The sequence below is a fragment of the Squalius cephalus genome, assembly GCF_949319135.1.
Source record: "Squalius cephalus genome assembly, chromosome: 3".
NCBI classification, from domain to species: domain Eukaryota; kingdom Metazoa; phylum Chordata; class Actinopteri; order Cypriniformes; family Leuciscidae; genus Squalius; species Squalius cephalus.
The window spans coordinates 36,097,383-36,118,388 of record NC_137124.1 but is presented as its reverse complement, the minus strand read 5'-3'; the positions used below and the strand labels follow the sequence as shown (position 1 = coordinate 36,118,388).

Genomic DNA, 21,006 nt, shown 5'->3' with positions numbered 1-21,006 from the left:
CCAGCAGATACAATAGGATAATCACTATATATACGACTAACAAAGACAAGAAAACAAGTGTAAACATTGGTGCGACATACACAAGGTGAAAAGATTTGATGACGAAGAAAATCCAAAGTAGTGATTCCTAAGTTCCTTCTTTTTTTATTGGACAGGTAAGGGAACTAATTATTGTGTAGGCCGGATTCTAAAACTCACTAGTATCAGTGTATTTTACAAGAAACTCTCATTGTGGTATCGGTACTTACAGTATAGTACATGAAGAATAGCGAAGTTAATGCTAAAGAACTACTCAATGCACATTCCATAACAGCCAACTGGATTTTAGAGTAGTTTTATCTATAATTAAACACAAATTAATGCTCATTCACAGGAACAGATTAAGTGGTTGGCAGCACTTACCAAGGGCAGAGATCCAAAAAGGGTATAGCTCTTTAGCCAATAAAGCATCTTCACTGTGAGACAGGAAGCTCTTGAGTGTGTCTGTGACATCCTCTAGCCGGTGGTCTTGAACCCGTAGCTTAACAACCCGAGCATCCTTGGTAAAGCCCTGCAGGAGCTGTGTCACTCGCCCCGGGTCACCGTTCTTCTGGTAGATTCCCTCATAACACAAACCTGAGCGGAATGGTCAAAGGTAAGAGTTTTGCGAGATAACTTTATAGAGTCCTTACAGTATAAAAATTTGTATGAATACTTTTTCAAAAATTAGATTTCATAGGAATATAAATGATTTACCATATTGGGTGACAAAAGCAATGCAGCTATCCACGATGATAGGAACATCATTTTTATTCATTTGCTGGTTGCCGAGACCCATACCATCTGTCCTAGCTGCCAGCTGAATGGAAGAGTACCACAGTGCAAAGTCCTGCTTGGTTATGCCATGTATGTACACAGTTCTGTATTTAAAAAGAAAAACACATTTCCAAATATAATTCAAAAGACATTCACAGTACACTACCGTTCAAAAGTTTGGGGTCAGTAAGATTTTTTTAATGTTTTTGAAAAGTATCTTATGCTGCATCAAGGTTGTATTTATTTATAAACATAATTAAAAACAGTAATATTTTAAAATAGCTGTTTTCTATTTAAATATATTTTTAAAATTGAATTTATTCATGTGATGCAAAGCTGGATTTTCAGCAGCCATTACTCTTCAGTGTCACATGATCTTTCAGAAATCATTATAGTTTCATCGATGTTGTAAACAGTTGAGCTGCTTAATATCTTGTGGAAACCATGACATATTTTATTTCAAAATTCTTTCATGAATAGAAAGTTCAAAAGAACAGCATTAATTGGAAATAGAAATGTGTGTAACATTATAAATAGATTTACAGTCAATCTATTTAGATCAGTTTAATATGTCTGAATTGATTCATTTCAAAAATAAATAAATAAATCTTAATAGTGTGTAGTATGTTTACTAAAACCTCACAATGCAACATACTGTAAAAGACATTGATATTGCTGATATTGAGTAAGGTGTCCAGTTCACTGTACCTTCCACGCTCAACCATGAGTAAGACCTGAATCTTCTCATCACCCTCCATTTGAGTGGACACAGCTGAGGAAAAAATACAGGAAAACCTTTACTGAAGTTGTCCATAACACTATAACCTTGGCATAAAGATAAAAGCACTTAGATAAACTAAAATGAAAAGCATTAAGAGAAACATGAAGTGAAACAAATGATGAGAGCTTTAGTGTTTTGTAAACTTTCCAGCTGGAGTAAGTGAAGCAGAAAGCTGAGTGCTGCTGGTCATTAATTTCTACAGCCGTACATGAGAAAACTGCCTTACCGAACCCATCAGACATGCACAGTTGCACATACACATTCACATTCAGAGTCACTGATTCTTTAACTAATCTTTCTCACATCTGTCATTTTTCCACCCTCCCTCTTGTCTCTCTCTTTCCCTCAAGTATCAGACCAATATTTCAAATATTTCACATTCACTGACCAAAGCTGTCTTTCAATCTTTGTATAAAGTTTCATTAATTAATCGAATTTATAAACACAATCACGTGTGCATTAATTCTGAGATTAATCCATTTCAGAGTAATAAAATCAAAAAACAAAACAGGTCAAGTGAGAACAAAATTGCTCAATTATTTTCAAACTCCATATTAAACAAAATCTACCAAAACATATAACTTAAGTGCTAAAAACAAGCACTTTAATTGTTGCACTTTAGCTATTATCAAGGTTGGCAAATTGTGTTTAATAATGTTATTGAAAATGGTTTATATAAAAAAAAAAAGTGGACACACACAAGCTTTATTAAAAGCCATTACTGAAAAGAGGCAAACATTCACTATCACAGTTTGATAAAAACAAACAGCACTCACTTCATCCTTTTAACCTCCCTTAAACATTAACGGCCTTAACTTTTATTAAGGAATGAAAAAACTGAATTAAACTAACAGCGTTGTTGTGTTGGGGCTATCATTGAGATTCCAATAACATCTCTCTTGACTCTCTTTTTCTTGTTTACACATATATAGAAATCATTTACAAAGGAGGAATGACTTTAGATTAAAGGTAGCGAGCAAGCTTCCTTTCCATTTAATGAGGGTTTAGATGATGTTGACAGATGAAAGGGAAGTCAATTTTCAAAGTAATTATGCTTAAAGTTCCCAAAGGACAGTGTGCCCCTAAAGTCTCAGACCACAAGTGAAAACTCTTGATTAGAACCGCACAACAAATGTTGAACTAAAAGATGGGTATGACTTTCAGAATGTCTTAGTATTTGTTTTCTCTCTCTTTTGGTTTAATGTCAGCAACATTTGAGCTGCATGAACTCAACATATTTGTTTAAAAAAGGTCTCCAGCATGATCTGAGATGATTCAAAGAGCATCTTGAGCTTCAATCTGACCGTCTGTATAAAGAGTTTGGTTTGGTGAGTGGTGAAATAGAAATGTGCAGAATCTGAAATAGTTATTCTTTACCATTGTGTCTCTCTGTTTTCAAAATACCAAAATTTAAATGAGTTAAATGAGTTTCATCCCAGATTTGTAACATGGTCTCACACTTTAGGACCCCACTGTACATGAGGCACCTTTTGCTATCTTCAAGAACAACAGATCCTAATACTGTATCAGATCCTAATGGAGGACTTGCATGCACTTCCATGTCACATTTCAGGACCATGGACAGCAAAGTCGTTCACAAATAGGGTGAATTCAGGTTGATTGGGACACTTTTTACCATTGAAATAACTAGGAAAAAGTGTCCAAATCAACCTGAATCCACCCAACATTGTCACAGTGTCATTCAGGATGCCTAAAGAAACTATTTTGAGGTGCTCTGAATGTGAATCTCTTTAAAAAGCCTCTTTGTAGACAAAATAATGTATGACTTTCAGATGCCATTTCTACAGATGCTTTTCCATTGATAAAAGGAGGCATTTGACATTGCTCTTCTGTTTGTGGCAGAAGTGCGTAAAAGAGGGTGAGCTGGGGCAAACAGTGAAATGCTAGTCTGTCTGTGTCTGTGTCCTAATCTAATTTCACAGAGTTGCAGCCCTTTGAGGCCCAAATGTTCTGTCGCTATAGAGATCTTAAACCACTGGAGACGCTTCGTTACCGCGCCACGCTACATTTCAAGGCTTCGCAAACTGTTGAGGCATCACCCTCTTAATCCTGCCCTGAGTATGTTGGCTTTCTGGATTTGATCCTTTTTTGGCCTTGAACGGATTAGTGGAAAAAAAGAGATTCATTGATTTTTCCCGCCTCGTTCTAGCGCAATTGATTGAAAATGTTGCAAATCTGGTCCATGGGTGCCAAGCTCATGTCAACCACCTCCATCCCAAACACGATTGCCATCGGCAACTGCGGTCTCCCTTGGAGACAGACGAGACGTGTGACCAGACGAGTCTTTTAGAGACGTGGGAACAGAGTCAAACATTAGCACACTGGGAATGCCAATGAGGAAATAATAGCAGGAGACAGAGGAGGTGGCACAGAAGACTAGGGCTAATTTTTCAGATGAGATTTCAAGAAAATTATCGTGATGCTCAATGTGTCTCAAGCTATTACTGTGACACTTCACCTCAAACACCACTGATCCAATTTGTTGAAAGAATATGAGATATGGACAATCTTTTCAAACAGATAATCGTAAAAATGCCTATTAAGAGGACCTAATAAGTGTGAACGAATTGCTAGAATTGAACCACACATACAAACACATTCAGAGGTCAGTTTCAAGATTAGTTCACCCAAAAAACGAAAAACCTATATGCCTTTCTTTCTTCTGTGGAACACAAAAGAAGAAGAATGTGCTGGATCCAGTTACAAATTTTAAAAAGGATGGAATTTTATAATAGGAGTCTCATAAAAATGGTTCATACAACTCTATGTTTGATGAACAGAACGAAATGTTATTCATTATCTACTGTTAATCTTCCTCTCCAGTGAGCTGTTAACTGCTGCAATCAGATCAATGAATCAGCAAAACTGACCTTGAATATCGAATCAGACCGATTTGAGAACAAACCATTCAAACTGGTTTTGTAAACAGGAACAATTGATTGTCTGACTCACAAAAACGATTTGTTTGTGATTTGGACATAGCAACTTGTATAATGAAGAATGCCAAGAGAAGCAAGGACAGATAAGTTGTTCAGTGAATAACTGAAATTAAATTAACTTTAATAAAATTTCATTTTTTTCTGTTCCTCACCATTGTTGTTATTGTTAACTAAAACTAAACGTTTTAGAAATTGCAATAAAGCTGAAATTAAATATAACTATTAAATGGAAAACTTCACAGTTAGTTGCCAAAGCAACTAGTACTAAAATTACTAAAACTAAAACTGAAATAAAAAATTAAAGCTATATAGAAACATTAAATAAAAGTAATGACATAAGCACATAACAAAATTACTTAACCCTTTCACACGTAAGACCTGCAAAAGGGTTAAAAACTTAAACTAAAATGAAAACTGAAAATAGAAACATAAAAGCAAATTTTAAATATTATAATAGTATATAAAATATTTTGATAGTATATAAATAATCATAAAATAACATTATTCCTCAAACAGAGCTATCAAATAGATCCAAAAGACTTTAAATATAGTGCACATGTTTCATGGATCACTTTCATTATACTGCTATGGTGGGTTTTTTGGTCATTTTAGAGATTAACAGTGCCGGTAACAGGCCATGATAACTTAAAAAACATGCCTATTGTGTTCAACAGAAGTCATCTGGGTTTGGAAAAACATGGATGAACTTTTTCTTTAATATCTATCATTCTACTGGTATGTGTGCATATTTGTCCTCACTAAGTTCCTGTAGGCGTTTGAGTTGAAGAACTCCCTCCTCTTCATCTTCATCTCCAGAACAGAAGTAGAGTGCTGAGCCCACCAGAGCAAACCATCCCATTCGCCAATGATAAAGGTCATGACCCTCTTTATAGTGCAGTCGGCCAATAAGCTCACTGTCCTGCCTCAGCAGAGCATCTGCCCTTGCAGGGACAAAACACTAGAAAGAAAGAGAAAAACATTAGACAGAGCAACCGTGTGAGTGGCAGAGTCAGGGGCTTGTGCAGATCACACAAATAAGTTTCTAGTGTTTTCTGCCAAACAGAAACTACAACTAACCCTGGAGTTGCATTAAACCGGCATATACAGATAGAAGTACAAACACAAACATTCTTTGAACATTCCCTAGCTGAGCTCTCAGAGTTACGCAAACACTTCAGCCTAGACACTAGCACCTCCACACTTCACTTAAATGGGAATGTGTGTGTGTGTGTGTGTGTGTGTGTGTGTGTGTGTGTGTGTGAGAGTGAGGGATGAGAGGCAAGTGAGATGGATCTGTTTGAAGAAGTAATAGCATACACCCACTCGCACAAGAAAAACACAAATGCACTCCGACACAACAGGGACAAAGACACAATCAAATGACCTTCAAGAGTCCACGCATACAATAGAGTACGGCTAACGCAGCAATTCATTTTTAATCACAGAAACAGCACACTTATGCTAAATCCCTGCAAGGTAAAGTTGCGATAAATCTTCAAAGACTTGTGTGTTAGAGAATGAGTGTCACCTTGGCGATGGCATGCGTCCAATCTTGGTGTGTGTCCGAGGTCTCCGCTCCGAACACCAGCACTCTCTGAGAGCGCAGGTACAACTCAAAGGTGAACACTGGCCTGAGGGAGGTGTGAAACAGCAATTAACACACACACACAATGACTGAAACACACATGCACACAGCTGTGAAACAGAAAGGATGGTGATTAATCTCTGTTAGTCTTTTGCTCTTACAATAAACAGCTGAACACAGGAGATTAATCCAGGGGGAAAGGTCACTCTCTTAATGGCTTTAACAGCTCTGACTTGTGGCCCACATTTTTGGACGGGGATATTTTTGTTATAGCAGCGAGAGCAAAACAATCTCAGAAAAATGGGGATTTCCCAGATAGTCAGGTTAATCGGGTTAGAGGTCGGTCAGCATGTTGGTTTTCTCTCATTTATTTACGTTTGTTAGTGTATGAAAAGTCTGAGGTGGGGGTTACATCAAAAACACTTTCCGTAACCTCTAACCCACAAAAGGTGGTCAAGCGCAAACGAGGGTGTGAGAGAAAGAGAAACCTGTACCCTGTTTCGGTGATGTTCTCAATGTTGCTGATGGCCAGGCTCACCACATTGCTGACGTCAACCCGACCTATGGGGGTGGCGATCTTCTCGTTGTCATAGTAACTAAGGAATCCACCTTCCAACGTACACCAACGACGGACCATGTCTGAAACATAGATACAAATACATAAACATGAACTTTAACTACTGAGAACTAGATTCAATGACATATTCTTAGCTGTATTTGTTTACTGTTGATTGTTTTATTGTGTTTGTAAGGTGTCCTTGAGTGTCATGTAAGGTGCCTATAAATAAAATGTATTATTATTATTATTTGCTGTTATTGCTCATACTTAGGGATTTTAACAAACTTTGGCACATACATTTTCAACTATTGTGCTAAAGACATGAATGATACCTCAAACTGTGCAGCTTTTTCTAAGTGTCCACCCAATGTACAATGGAAATTTGGTATGACTACTTGTAGTATTATTCACTAATACATGTAATATAAATGTAGCAATGTAGTTTGTCTAGTGGGCGAAATTTCAAGGGTGAAATCCAGTCATTTCAATAGGAAACCACACAATTGGGAATTTCAGAATCCCCAGGCAGATTTCGTTCATGTTTGTCATGCAAGTTCAGTATGTTGACTAACAGAAAGCTGCTCATTTTGAAAGTGACTTCTGTGTTTGCAGTGCTTCATGCATCGCTACACTAGAGACTATGCCTGCAAAATTTCACTGAAATTCTGCTAAAGTGACCGCACCTTTTACAGTTGCTTTAAAGGAGGATTGTAATCAATATCTAAAGACCAGAAAATCAGACACTTGGATTTGGACCAGCAAGCAAGCACCTAATAACCACCCAGAACACCCTAGCAACTGCGTAGCAACACCTTACCAACCACCCAGAACATGTTCATAGTAGCCTCTCTATTCACTCAGTACACTTTAGGATCTTCTTTGTATAATACAACTGACCCACTTAAAAAAAAACAAAAAGTTTCTGAGGAAGGCCTTTAAAACTATCTGGCCACTGGCAATAAAGTATGAAAGATACACAAGTTTGGACTAACTTCCTTAAAGGTTGTATCAGCGATTTCAGGCCCAAACATAAATGATCACATTCATCTAATCTTTCCTAACGATCCGCTAGCTGCCCGCCCCATAAGCATGCTGTCAAAAAAACACGTCTCTCTAGACAGCCTAGGCTCTGAGATCTGCACACAAAAACAACTGCGCTCACCACCACTCAAAACCAAAATAAATAGTGTTTCAACCAATCACCGACAGGGGCGGGTGTTGTGAGGTTTTCGCGTGCAGCCGTCATAGGCAGCTGTGCACGAGCGCAAAACCTCACAACACCCGCCCCTGTCGGTGATTGGTTGGAACACTATTTATTTCGGTTTTGAGTGGTGGTGAATACAACAAGTATTACCCACTACACCATTTTACCTCACACAGGCCACTTGCTGGGTACAAAACAGGTTGTGACATGTAAAGTATGATTAAATGTAAATTTATGTCGACATTACAAAGCACTACTCCACGTAAATCTGATAAGATAATTTTTCCTAAAACCAAAGCAACAAGTAACAGTCTCCTCCCAAAGGATGCATTTAAAAAAATGATTAAATAAAAGAAAACTGATATTTCATTATGAGAAATATCAGAAACACGGATTTCATTTTGTGAGTGTAAGAATGATTCAACAAAAAAAGAATGCTACCAAAAAGCTTTTAAAACCATGTTTCACAGAAAACTGCAGTTTAAATATATCAAAGACACATCAAGGCATGCTAAGGCTGTAATGGGGTATCAACTGTGATATCTGTTCACTGAAAAGCCTCTAAGTACTAAAATCCAAGAGATTCTCATGAATCTGAGAGGGCTTACATTCATCATAAATATTTAACTGAGATGTTACACTCTTTTTCAAACTATTACGTTAGTTAAGTAATACTGTGGAGCTTTGTTAACACTAAAATATTCACAGCATAAGTCATATTTATATACATGTAATACAATTGTCTTTTGTCTTGTGAAAACGCTGATGGTCTATTTCTGAGCAGAAAGGGTTGTGCGATGTTTTTGGAGGGTTGCTATTAGGCAGAGCAGAGTGTTTTAACTTTAACTTTGTGTTACAGGGACACAATATTTTGTTCCTGACAATGCCTCACCTGATTCATCTACAATACTGGCACTTCTTTTATCCAGTAAGCTAGGGTTTGCGGGGGAACAAACTGTTGTGTCGGAAATATCAGCAGGTAAGAGACACTAAATTATGGGCGAGGAGGGGTTATCCATGTGACATGCAGTGTGATATTCAACTTTTAAAGAGAAAGTACAAAACAAAATGTTGATCAGTGACAAACTTCAGCTGACAGAGATGGTATTTGGTGACCGTTTGGCAATATCACAACACAATGAATTGGCGTGTACATATATGCACACGGGTTCACAGGCAGCTGGCATTTACTATCAACAACCATCCAATGCGGCTGTCTCTTAGTATCGAGTGTTGTGTATACAATAAATTGCTGGTATTTATTTCCCTCAAACCTCTTCACCTCATCTGTTTGAACCTCTCCAGCTCAAATGCCACCACAATAAGAGTGTGAAAACCCTCTTGTCACTGTCTTTTCATTTTCTTGTTTACAAGGCTATGGATATATTATCTATGAAGCAGTGCTTCGCAGGAACCATGGAGAGAGGTGTCCTTTTCATTTGTCATTTTATTTGAATTGCACTGCATGTTGGCCAGGGGTCTTTGTCAGCTTCAACTTCATCAGTGTCTTTATGTGAACTGAAACCATTTATAAAATTTCACTTCAATACAAGCTTGTGGTGGGGTTGCTGAGGTCAAGCCTCTTAATATTCAAAATGATAAAAAGGAGATTTGATAGGCTTTTCACAAGCAAGCTGCACATTTAGATACTCTACAAACATTTAACATGTGCTTGAATCTTGAGGAGGCTTGAAGAACCCATGAAAAGTGTGTAAATCTCATTTTCTTCAGATTTGTAGACATCCATTTGCCATGGTGGAATTTACCTATGATCATCCAATATTACGTGGCTTGGAAGATGGATGTGCTCTTAAGAGAATCATTCTATTAGGTAAAAATAAAAGTTTTTTGGTAACATTTCTATGGAGCCTGTTTTTATGATACATTTTAAGGGTATTCTTAACGCCCTAATAATGCATTATAAGGGCATTAAGAATACCTTTATAATGCATTATAAATTCAGGCTTCATAGAAAGTGTTACCTTTTTTTACCTTTAGTATTTTACGTAATAGAATGAGATACAGAGACAGAGATACAGACGCTGTAGCTTCAAAAAAGAAGCTGTATGTATTACACGGCACATCAGAATTGCTTGCATTATAATTCAAATGTATCTTGTTTTGTGTTGTCTGTGCATAAGAAAACAAGTAATAAAAACTCAGTGAGTGTTTTAGCGCAATTTTCTGACGTCATGGGATCACAACACTAAGAGATAGTAAATCTTTTTATGTTTTTTTTTTTTGTGTGCGTTCCCGAGATTAGACCTTCCTTAACATAATGCCGAAAACCCGAAGTCTCTAGGTGGTCTGGTTGAGGAGGAGATAGAAGTGCAAGATTGGTGCGCACAGACAGAACAGAAATCATGAGTTAACAATCGCAATTTTGTCCGTAGGAAAATTGCGCTAAAAATATCACCAATATAGTATGGAGTCTGTTTGTTTTTTTAAAGAAATGTATACTTTTATTCAGCACAAAAATAATTTCAAATAAATAATTTGAAATCCATTTAAATAAAATTACTCTTTCACAACATTACTGTTTTGACTATTTTTGATCGAAAATAATCAAAACAGTAATATTGGTGAGCAAAAGAGACTTCTTTTAAAAACAAAAAAATACCAACCCCAGACTTTTGAACAGTAGTGAATAAATTGTATGATATTGTCAGCAAGGGGTTGAAATCAAGATGGAAATAAAAGAACTGGGCTCATTTGCCAGCAGTGTTCTTTAAAAGAGGCAGAGAGCTCAAAATGGCCTCCTTGGTCGATAAGGGACAGGCAGAGAGTACAAAAACACAGGACAGGCAGGGACTTCAAAAACTGCCTCCTTGGCCGACACGGGACAGGCACAGGAGGTGGATGTGGGAGGGAGCGTGGGAATTGGCCGACGAAACAGGCATAGTGCTAATCTGTCATACTCGTCATTATTAATATTGGGGTTTGGAGTCAGCACACTGACATCAGCCCTGATACTTTGGGCTGGACTTTAATCCATGCCCTAATACTCTAGAACCACCACAGGAACGGACACAGGGACTGGCTCTCACACCTGGTCAGACTCCTCTCCTGGATTAACTTGGCCTCGGGGGTATGCTCTTTAAGGAATTGATGGCCAGCTCTCACACCTGGTCAGACTGGGCTTTCCTCAGCTCTGGCTTCATCACCTAGTGGTGCTTCGGCTCTTTATCCATGGTGGGCTCAGTAGTGTAATCTGTAGCAGCTGGACCAATCAGACACACAATTATTCATTATATTTAATGAATAATCCAGCAAACGACCTCACCCAACCACAAAACAAGGTTCCAAGGTGTCTGTGACAACCACCCAAAAAGATGGGAACAGGCCCCTGGTTACCATGCGAGATAAGTGAGATAAGACTGGTTTACGATGTAAAAAAAAAAATATGTGGGAGGCACAGGCCATAGTAAAGACACATAAGGCCAATAAAAAATGACTTATTTCCATTAATTCATAGGCAGACCTTCAATGAATGAACATGCATATTACCAGGACATTCTGTGTATAATTATTTTTGTCTTGTATAATGTCTTTTGTATTGTAAACTGTCTTATGCATGCTTTATGATATAACCACTAGTTAATGTAACCTAACATATACCATGTTTGTTATCTAAGAATTGCTTTTATTTAAGATCTGAACAATAATTTTTTAAATGTTGATACATATGCAACATATTCATATTACAAGAATCTTTAATAGCTTCTCCATCGACACCCAATACAGTTACATATGCAAAACATCATGCTCAAAGACAAAGGGTCGTAAACTTTCCCTCCGAAAGTTTAAGTTACCATTGGCTACCTGACCCCCTGGAGGTGTGACCTTCACAGAAGTTAAAGGGCGCTGTCGGAGTGACATCCAGTCCGACCACAGGACCTTTCCCCAGTATGCAGCCGCACAGCCGGAGGGGCCTCAAGTTATAACAACTGTAACTTCCTCGACAATGACTGAGTCAGGCCAACGTCGCAAGTTCATCATCATTTCTTCGTTCAATGTGGAAGAAATTGATTGCAACTTCAACACCATCGACTTACTAAATCATCAAGGCTTTCTCTTGAGACTGCATCAGCACGCTCGTTCAACGGCTAAGACACTTCAAGTATCGTACATTTAACTAAACTAAACAAGAGGTGTAGTATAAGCTGTTAACAAGGTGCTTTGAAATAAGAAACGGTTTCTGTTTCCATTTTACCCATGTTTGCGTGATTGTGTATATGTGTTTGTTTAGATTAGTTATGTGTTTGTGATTCAGGCACTTATTCAAATAAACCGCACTTGCACCAGAGTTTGTTTTAATCGAACCAAAAATGCCAAGTGTGAACACACCCTCAAAGTTCAATTAGAACACAGGCAAAACGTGACAATATATCAACTAAGTCGAATTACAGAATAATTAGACACACACAAAAACAAAACTAACCAACTATATATAATTAGGCCAATTTCAAACCACACACATAAGGGAAACAACAATCCAACTACAACAGCTGGTTTATATTGTGCTTTCACATTGTGTTTCTGTTGCGTAACCTGCTCTATACTGAAAATAAAGATATTTATGTGCTACTGTATTGTAATCAGGAGTTGGCCATTAAGATTTATTACTAACATGATGAAAAATGTAACATAAGAAGTGAGATCACATTCACAACCAGATGGTAATTAATCTACATAGAACGACACTAAACCCCAAACTAGAGCTATACACAAATTAAATCAGCTAGATTCAGACAAAAAAAGGAAGAAAAAAAATATGCCACAATAATGAAACAAAGCTTTGTGTAAAACTGTTGAGATGTATCAGAAAGAAAATCTAAAAGGTCAAATCATTTATTTATAATGTGTGAGTAAAATGACTCATATTCATGCGAGTTTGGTGTCTGGACCCAGTATAGCACAGTTCAGATGATTAGTCATCAATACACGTGCCTCAAAATAAACTTGTTTTATCATTTACACAGGCGGAAACCTCACGGGGGACTTCTTTCATTTGCGGATGGACATTGTTTGCTATGAAAGGGTTGCAACATTGATCCAGATGAAAGAAATGAATAAGCCTCGATTGAGAAGTTGCCCCGGCTCTGAGACACACAGCTACCAGCAGTGACAGGCAATGGGAGCTTGTTTTAGATGCATTATACCCTTCAGAGGATGGGGCGTTTCACAAGTACACGCACACACGGAGGAATACCGCTGCATGATTTATAAAGGGGCAGATGTGGTTGTTTTCTCCTCTTCCCCTAAAAGCACGCTTCCTCTGTGGGTGTCAGCGGAAACTCAGTGAAGACACACACAAAAACACTCTCTCGCACAACATGCGCACACACATTAGGGTTGGGAAAAATTCTGAATTTACGAATGTGCTTTCAGTTTATGAGTGTGAATTTGAATTGAATTGGCGACATCCCATAGGATGTGGAACTGGAACTGAAATAAAAGGAAGAGGAATTTACTGAATTCAAATTCAAATTTCATCCAACACAGCAAGAACAGATAAGTCAGGAGTTCTGTTTAAGGTTTCTAGCATAATTCATGTTTTTCTGCTCCATTTTAGGAGAGAAAAAAAACTTTAAGTTAGAGCAAAAACAAATCTCCCCCCATTGTCATTATATCTATTAAATATTTTTTTTTATAGGTAGCATTTACAACATTGATTATGTAAATAATGTAATGTTTCTGGACATACAACATATGTTTATAAAAACATGTTTATGGATATTTCATTAAAAGCATGTAAGGAACATCACATTCCAGGGCCCAGTTTTAGGGCAGGGCTCCACTCTTACTGCAACAGTGGAGAACAGTTTGCTACATTTCAAGTGGATCTGAGTGGACTAGCACAAACAAATGTCCAACACCATTAGATAAGGATGCTAGGACAACTGACAGTCACCTCAAGCGCAGGAAGGACAGGGCACCTCACTGCACCTAACCTAAGACTAATCCCTAAGGTTTAAGCCAACTGCCATAACAATTCATTAGGACTTTTTGGTTGCATAGTTATTTTAGGAAACCTTAAAAGTGATGTAACGCATTCATTTCATACTTAATAGAGAAAAAAGTATTCTCAGTGACAGCTTTTTGCAGTTTAACATCTAACTAAAATTCAGCTGTTAATGTACAAATGAATGCATGCTTGACAGTTCAATCTTTTCCCATCTTGTTGGCACTCTATTTGTTTAGAACATTGCCAAATGTATTCTGGTGGTGGTTTGGAAAGTGAGAAATGCATTGGCAAAAATGTAAAGACATTTTAAAGACTTCTAACTGTGTGCTTTCTGCAAATAAATTCCACAGGGGAAAGAAGGGTGAGCCACACTGTGTGCCCCCCTCTGATGCCAGCAACCAATCACAGCACTCGGATTGAGAAGCGCCAAATTGTAATCTCCTCCTCTTCAGAAAGGGATAAATGTACCCTTTCAAAAGACACTCTTTGTTCTGAGTCTCCGGATCATCCAGTGAGACATTAACAGATACACTAAAGTTTTGAGTCCTGTAAGGGGAGAGACAGAAACAGATCAACAGGTTCTGAGTCTCCCATCTAGAGAGACTGTAACAGATACAACATTCTGAGTCTCCGGCCTGTGAGGGAAGAGACAGAAACAGATTCCATGCTCTGAGTCTACAGCTTGTAAGGCAGCAACAGATATCACCACGTTCTGAGTCTCCAGTCTGTGAGGAAAGAGACATTAACAAACACTACTTCATCCAGCGAGACAGTAACAACAGCACATCCTGAGTCTCCATGCCAGAGAGACAAAAGCAGATTGACCATGTTCTCAGGCCCATAGAAGCAGAAGACATACAGACACTTTTGCAACAAGGTTAAGCTCTGGCGAGTTTCACTCCAAGGTACTTTCGTCTGCGTGTTCCAGATTGTTAAGTACCTTCTGCACCCACGTTAGGGCCTCATCTGCGCGTTCCAAATATTAGGACCCTTTGGTGCTCCAGGAGACAGCATCCCACAGAGCTTCATGTTCAAGGCTCTTGAAACGGATTCCAGCTCCTTTCCGCACTGCATTGTCAACCAGCACAACCAGTTGAAGAAATCATCGCCATCGGACTGCTCACTTGACCAGGTGAAACGTAAATATCACTTGACCAAACCTCTTACCGGAGATGCAAAGCAAGGTTCTTCACCTTATTAGTTTCAAAGAAACAAAAACTACCTAACTGCCACAGCCACACCCAACAATAATCACTTGTATTGTATGCGTCGTATGCACTTTATTCCTTTATCATTCATGGAATTCATGTATTAGTTGTGTTGATGTACTATTGTTTATCTTTTTGATAATAACATTTATTTTATTATACTTGTGTCCTCCTTGTGTTGATAATACAGAAGAGGCTCTACAAGTTAACAATATCTCACAAATCCTTCAGATTGGTCAATGTCAATGACGGACTATATATTTTTATATACCTCTGTAAGTACACAAGAACGAAAACAGTACACTACTATGAACAGAAACAGGAGAGAGATGAACACAATGAATTGTGAACATTGAATGATTGAAACATTGAAGCATGGAGACATTAAAACAACATTTGAAACATTGACATTTTAAACAAAAATCAGATGTTCTGATATGTATGTTTTCTGATCATGCCTTACATTCAGTTTTAGGGAACTAAAAGCAGTGACGCTACTAACTTAACTAAATTTTTTCTATAGCGTCACGGTTTCTCAGTGTTGCAGAAAAATATGGCTCAGATTAAATTAGAAATACAAATCATTGCATAGTTAGCTATTTAAAAAGTTATTGCCCCCTTATGTAGGTTCAGTGTAGTTGGCTACTTGTTAGTAGCGAGTAGTGTCTGCTTCTGTTATCATAAAAGTGCACACAAAAATGTTGCTACGATTTAAGTGAAGTCAGTGCAACAACCGGACTGCAGCGAATCTAGCAGACCATGCTTTTATTAAAATCCCCAAGACGAAACCATTAATTATTGACATTAGGTTTTATATAGAGCGTTTTAGACCATTAGTGTGAAAGGTTTTAAGGCAACCTCAGTGACATAGCTTTTTTTTTTTTAAATAGTCCTTTTTTTAGAGTGGCACAGTAGATTACTGGCCAGTCCCACATCACAATGATATTCTGGTGTCTGGCATGGTTCATGTCCCTCCTCCAATGCTACAAGATTTTTGCTTTACCACTACCAGGTGAAAATGTAGGTTTAATCACTTTGAAAAGTAATATCACATCTCTGCTCTACAAGCTGCATGATTTGATGAGTCATTCAACATGCAAGATAAATTACTTGCTAAAAGTTAAATACTAAAAGGATAGAAGATTTGAGTAGCTCAAATCCTAAACACTAAGGCCGTGTGTCCACCAAAGCGTTTTTTCACGCGGCTGGCATGTTTTTTCAATTGTTTTCAATGGGAGCGCCGCGTTTTTAAAACGCCATGAGTGTAACGAGGCGCTGAGCGTCTTTTTCACGCTGAGCGTTCGGCGTTTTTGACAGGTCGCATTTTCGCATTCGAAGAATGTTCAACTTTTGGTAAAACGCAGCGCTCATCACTGTCACTTTTTACCCAACCGTCCAATCACAGTGGAGGAGGGGCGGGACTAATACCACACCGACCAACCGCGTCCGCCACATTCTGCTTGGACAACGTACGTCAACAGATGACAACAACAAGCATAATAACGGAACAAAATCATTAAAACAAGAGCCAGAGGAAATACATTACATTGTATTGACATTTTAATATAGAATCAACACAGAAACAAAATATGTGTGAAATGAGATACTAGTAACACTTTCGCGGATATTCCGTATTATAACAAGCAAAGTGTCTCAACTGAAAAAAACGCAATGCTGCCAAAAAACGCTCTCAAGCGCTCACAGCTAGGCGTTTTCAGCAGAGCGCCTAGCGTTTTCAGCTGGATAAAAACGCTTTGGTGGACACACGGCCTAAGTTTGAGCAACAGTAGTGATCCTTGCCTAGTGATCCTTACCCTTGTGAAAAAGTACACTTTTAAAAAGAGTACTTATTACGGAAATTATATACTTAAGTGCAAACTATATGTAATGTTTTCAGACACTTAACAGCATGTCAACTGCAATTAATTGAAAATGTATAATAGATTCAATTTATATTAAAAGGCGCTCCATGAATCGGTTCGATCCAATTTGTTTTTTCTCCTATTTACACAGCCAGGACTATGTACAAACACTTTTTTCAGCACACGCACAAAACAGACAGCAAATATTCACAAAATTGTTTGTTTAGGCGTTGTTCTAAATTTTCAACAGCACTTCTCAAAAATACAATTACATTTGGCTGAAATTTAGAGTGCTTTTTTGGCCCTCTTAAGTAGGACTTTTATGTAATTTCTTCATTTCTTCTATTGTCTTTTAAATATGGTTAAAGTATGGTAAAAGTACTGACAAGAATTTATGGTAAAATAAATTGAATCAATTTAAACTTCAATTCATTAATATTATATTATCTACAAGTACGATTTAAAAAAACATTTTATTCTTTTTTCACAAGGGGATGTATTTTATCTATACATCTTAAGCTACTGTGGTTTATATAAGAAGTTTCTCCAAAAAAACTTGTTATTTTTCACTGCACTACTGGCAGTTCAGAAAAGTTTTCAGATTCTCATCCACTTTACTAAAGTTTCTTTTGTGTAAAGAGTAATGAGGCATCTGTTTATTATCATAACAGACGTTCTTTAAACTTTCAAACAGTCATCACATTTACTTTTAAGATACTTAGAACGGCATTAAACCATTTTCAACTATTAGGGTTTAATTCTAAAACACAGCTTGCTTATTTCAGAGGACCAAGGCAGAGGACCAATTTCCAGTGCTCATAAACACACACACACACACACACACACACTGGTATCGTGGAAAACAGGCAGAGGACTAAAGCGGGCTACCACAGCTTGAGACAGATATCCCTCGGGATAAAAGATGGAGACGAGCTGAAGAAGAAAGAAGAGGGGGAAAAAACAAGCTCCTACAGTGGAACGTGCTCCAGATGCTTGTGTTACTCCACCAAGAGTCCAGCTTAAAGTAGGGCCCTTTACCGGCCCCGTCCCCAGAGAGAACTCCAGTCTAACCACCAGTGGCCCTCTCCAGATGTTTGGAGGAGAACAAAGTGACACAATGGGTGCCAGTGGGACGATGGGGAAACCTACTTGAAAAAACAACATCTTTGGGGGGGGGGGGGGGGGGGATTTAGCGAGGAAAAAGAGGGATGGTGTACTCAAGTGTAGGGGGAATAATACTATTGCACAAATACGATGCAAATATTTCCAGCAATGGGTGAGGATAAACAGGAAGTGTAGATAGATGAATATTCATATCTAATTATTTGGATGAATGAATAAATGACGAGGTGGGCATTTTGATGGATGAAAGCAAGGACAGACGGACTCACCGGGTCTTCCTTTCCTGTCCAGAGTGGCCTTGCCGGCATTCATAGAGCAGTACAGAAATCCATCCATAAAAGAAGGAACATCAGCCGGAAAACTGCTGTCAAGTACTGCTTCCAGCTTAGGAAAATCTATACAGAGAGAGAAAGAGGGGGAAAAAACAGAGATTAAAAAGAAAAAAGAAGAACAGCTGATTAGGAATAATCCTATAATGTGGTGAGGATGAGAAATGCTGTTTAAAAGGAGATCAGTCGCATTATATGCAAACCCAGCTCGCTATTTCTGCTTCTTTCAAGTGAAATTCAAAGTTTTTAAAAACTATTTCTGTCAGAAGCATCTTGATAACCAGTCAGTCTTCATCCAAGGTGTGAAATGGCTTTTAAAAGCTAAATTTCATCCATTTTAACATATTTCTGTCTCATTTTCCAAGGTTATTTGTTTAAGGCTTGTAAAACTTCCATCCAAACATTGAAGCTCAAGGTTAGAAGATTCGACTCTGCTCTCCCTATTTGCCGCCTCCACTTTTTAGTCCTTTTTCTGCATACTACTTTATCACGTTCTGATTCAATTAGCCACTATGCTCAGGTTCAATTTTCTTCGGGAAGGCCGGCAGTACCGACAAGATTTTAATCACGCACTTCCAGTCGCCAATATGGAAAAAGTTCAAATAACTTTAATTGAAAAGCCTTTTAATTGAGGGCTCTTTCTATCCATCCATCTCTTCCCTTCAGCTACTGATACTTCTCTGTTCGAACGAGAAGGATTAAAAGTGGTAATGAGATGGAGGAAAGTCTCTGCACACATGCCTCAAACATGCAAAATGAAAACCTGCATACAGTAAGTAGTATATTCAAATGTATGTGAATGTGTATTTTTCCATTGGACTGTAATAGACTGAGAGAAACAAAAGAACTTGTTGCAAGTTGAATGTGTGTGCATGTGTGTAAGATGATGACTTGAATTATCCGACAGAGAATCACATTTACAAGCCATTAAGTTAATGAGGCCACATCTCCGCACAGATTTAGAGGTTACACAAATGTTGTCCTGCTGTTGTTACGATGTTAGTAAGCTTAACAAAACACTGGCAGAACACTGTAAAACATTTGTGGCTGTGCTGATTGGAGGATTGCTTAATTAGGATCGTTGGCACACTTCCTGTAAAAGCCCCAAATGAGCAATGTAACGACACACACAGACAATCTACAGCTAATTATAGACACGTTCAGGGGCAATGTCGTCTTGAGGTAGGGGTGTGCGTGTGTGTGTGTGTGTGTGTGTGTGTGTGTGTGTGTGTGTGTGTGTGTTAAAGTACTCCATTAGCCTGTGTGAAATGCCAATTGATGAAAATTTGACTGCGAGTACCAGTTAGAATTCACCATTCAGTACAGACAGTCTGTATTTAAATGCAAAGCAGGAAACCAATAAAAAGGCTTTAAAGTACATTGTTATTTATGATCTACACTAACGTTGAAAAGTATTGGGTCAGTAAGATTTGAATTTAATTCAATTAATATTTTTATTCATCAAGGATGCATTGAATTGAAGTAACAAATAAGGACATTTATAATGATACAAAAATAAGTGCTGTTTTTTTCCCACATTCTATTCATTAAAGAATCCTGAAAAAAAGGGAAAAAAATCAGTTTCCACAAAAATATTTAGCAGCACAACCAATTTCTACATTGATAATGACATGAAAGGTTTCTTGAGCATAAAAAGCATTTTAAAAAAACCTTTAAAAAACTTCTCAATATCTGCATTAAACAAAGGTTTCATGCATATTTGATATGTTCAAAGCCTCTATATTCAGCCCCTTTTCCATCTAAACGTCTTTGTGAAAAAACCCTAACAGTTAACTTTGCGAGATAATGTCCATGCTATGTAGTCAGATAAAAAATAAAATAAATACATAAAAAACTTGAAATACTGAGTTTACTAATTTGTGCTTGACTAGTTCTACTAAATTACAGTAAAAACAGTAATACTGAGACATTTTATTACAATTTAAAATAACCATTTTCTATTTTAATATATTAAAATGTAATTTATTCCTGTGATGGCAAAGCTGAAATTTCAGCATCATTACTCCAGTCTTCAGAGTCACATGATCCTTCAGAAATCATTTTAATATGATGATTTTCTGCTCAAGAAACATTTCTTATCATCAATGTTGAAAAACAGAGGCTAATTGCATTTGTTTGAAACAGAATTTTTTTTGGAACATTATAAAGGCTTTTACTGTTATCTTTGGTCAATTTACTTTCCTTGCTGAATAAAACTATTCATTTCTTTAAAAAAAAAAAAAAAACTTATTTCACAGGATTTTTGCAATGGACAGTGCTCTGAACACATCATGATGAGGTGACACACAAACACACACCTGAGTGCTTGTTGTGGTAGAGGAACTCCATCTGCAGCCTCTGGCTTGCTTTTTGAGCCAGTAGATATGGAGTGGAGTGCTCAGGGTCGCCCGTCGCACACATCACATCTGCCCCACTGAAAACAAGGGCCATGGTCTGCAGGACATCAGGGTGAACCACTGCAGCACACAGGGCCTTCACACACACACACACACACACAAAGGGGAGCGGAACAAATCACAACTAAGCATCAGTGATAGGAAGAGCACAGCAGCACTTTCAAGCACACAAAGACTGCACTGAAACTGACAGCATATGATGAATTAACTAACAAC

At 37.8% G+C, this 21,006-nt stretch overlaps 1 protein-coding gene across 1 annotated transcript in view; it reads right to left on the bottom strand.

Annotated features, from left to right (window-relative positions):
- arap2 (ArfGAP with RhoGAP domain, ankyrin repeat and PH domain 2) overlaps window positions 1–21,006 on the bottom strand; it is a 101,617-nt gene that overhangs the window by 22,882 nt on the left and 57,729 nt on the right. Inside the window, exons 14-21 of the mRNA XM_079867451.1 lie at window positions 20,692–20,866; window positions 18,314–18,439; window positions 6,616–6,760; window positions 6,065–6,167; window positions 5,296–5,494; window positions 1,504–1,567; window positions 736–899; window positions 403–615 (exon numbers count right to left, since the gene is read on the bottom strand). Of these exons, the coding sequence (XP_079723577.1) occupies window positions 403–615; window positions 736–899; window positions 1,504–1,567; window positions 5,296–5,494; window positions 6,065–6,167; window positions 6,616–6,760; window positions 18,314–18,439; window positions 20,692–20,866 (1,189 nt within the window). The remainder of the gene's footprint in view (window positions 1–402; window positions 616–735; window positions 900–1,503; window positions 1,568–5,295; window positions 5,495–6,064; window positions 6,168–6,615; window positions 6,761–18,313; window positions 18,440–20,691; window positions 20,867–21,006) is intronic.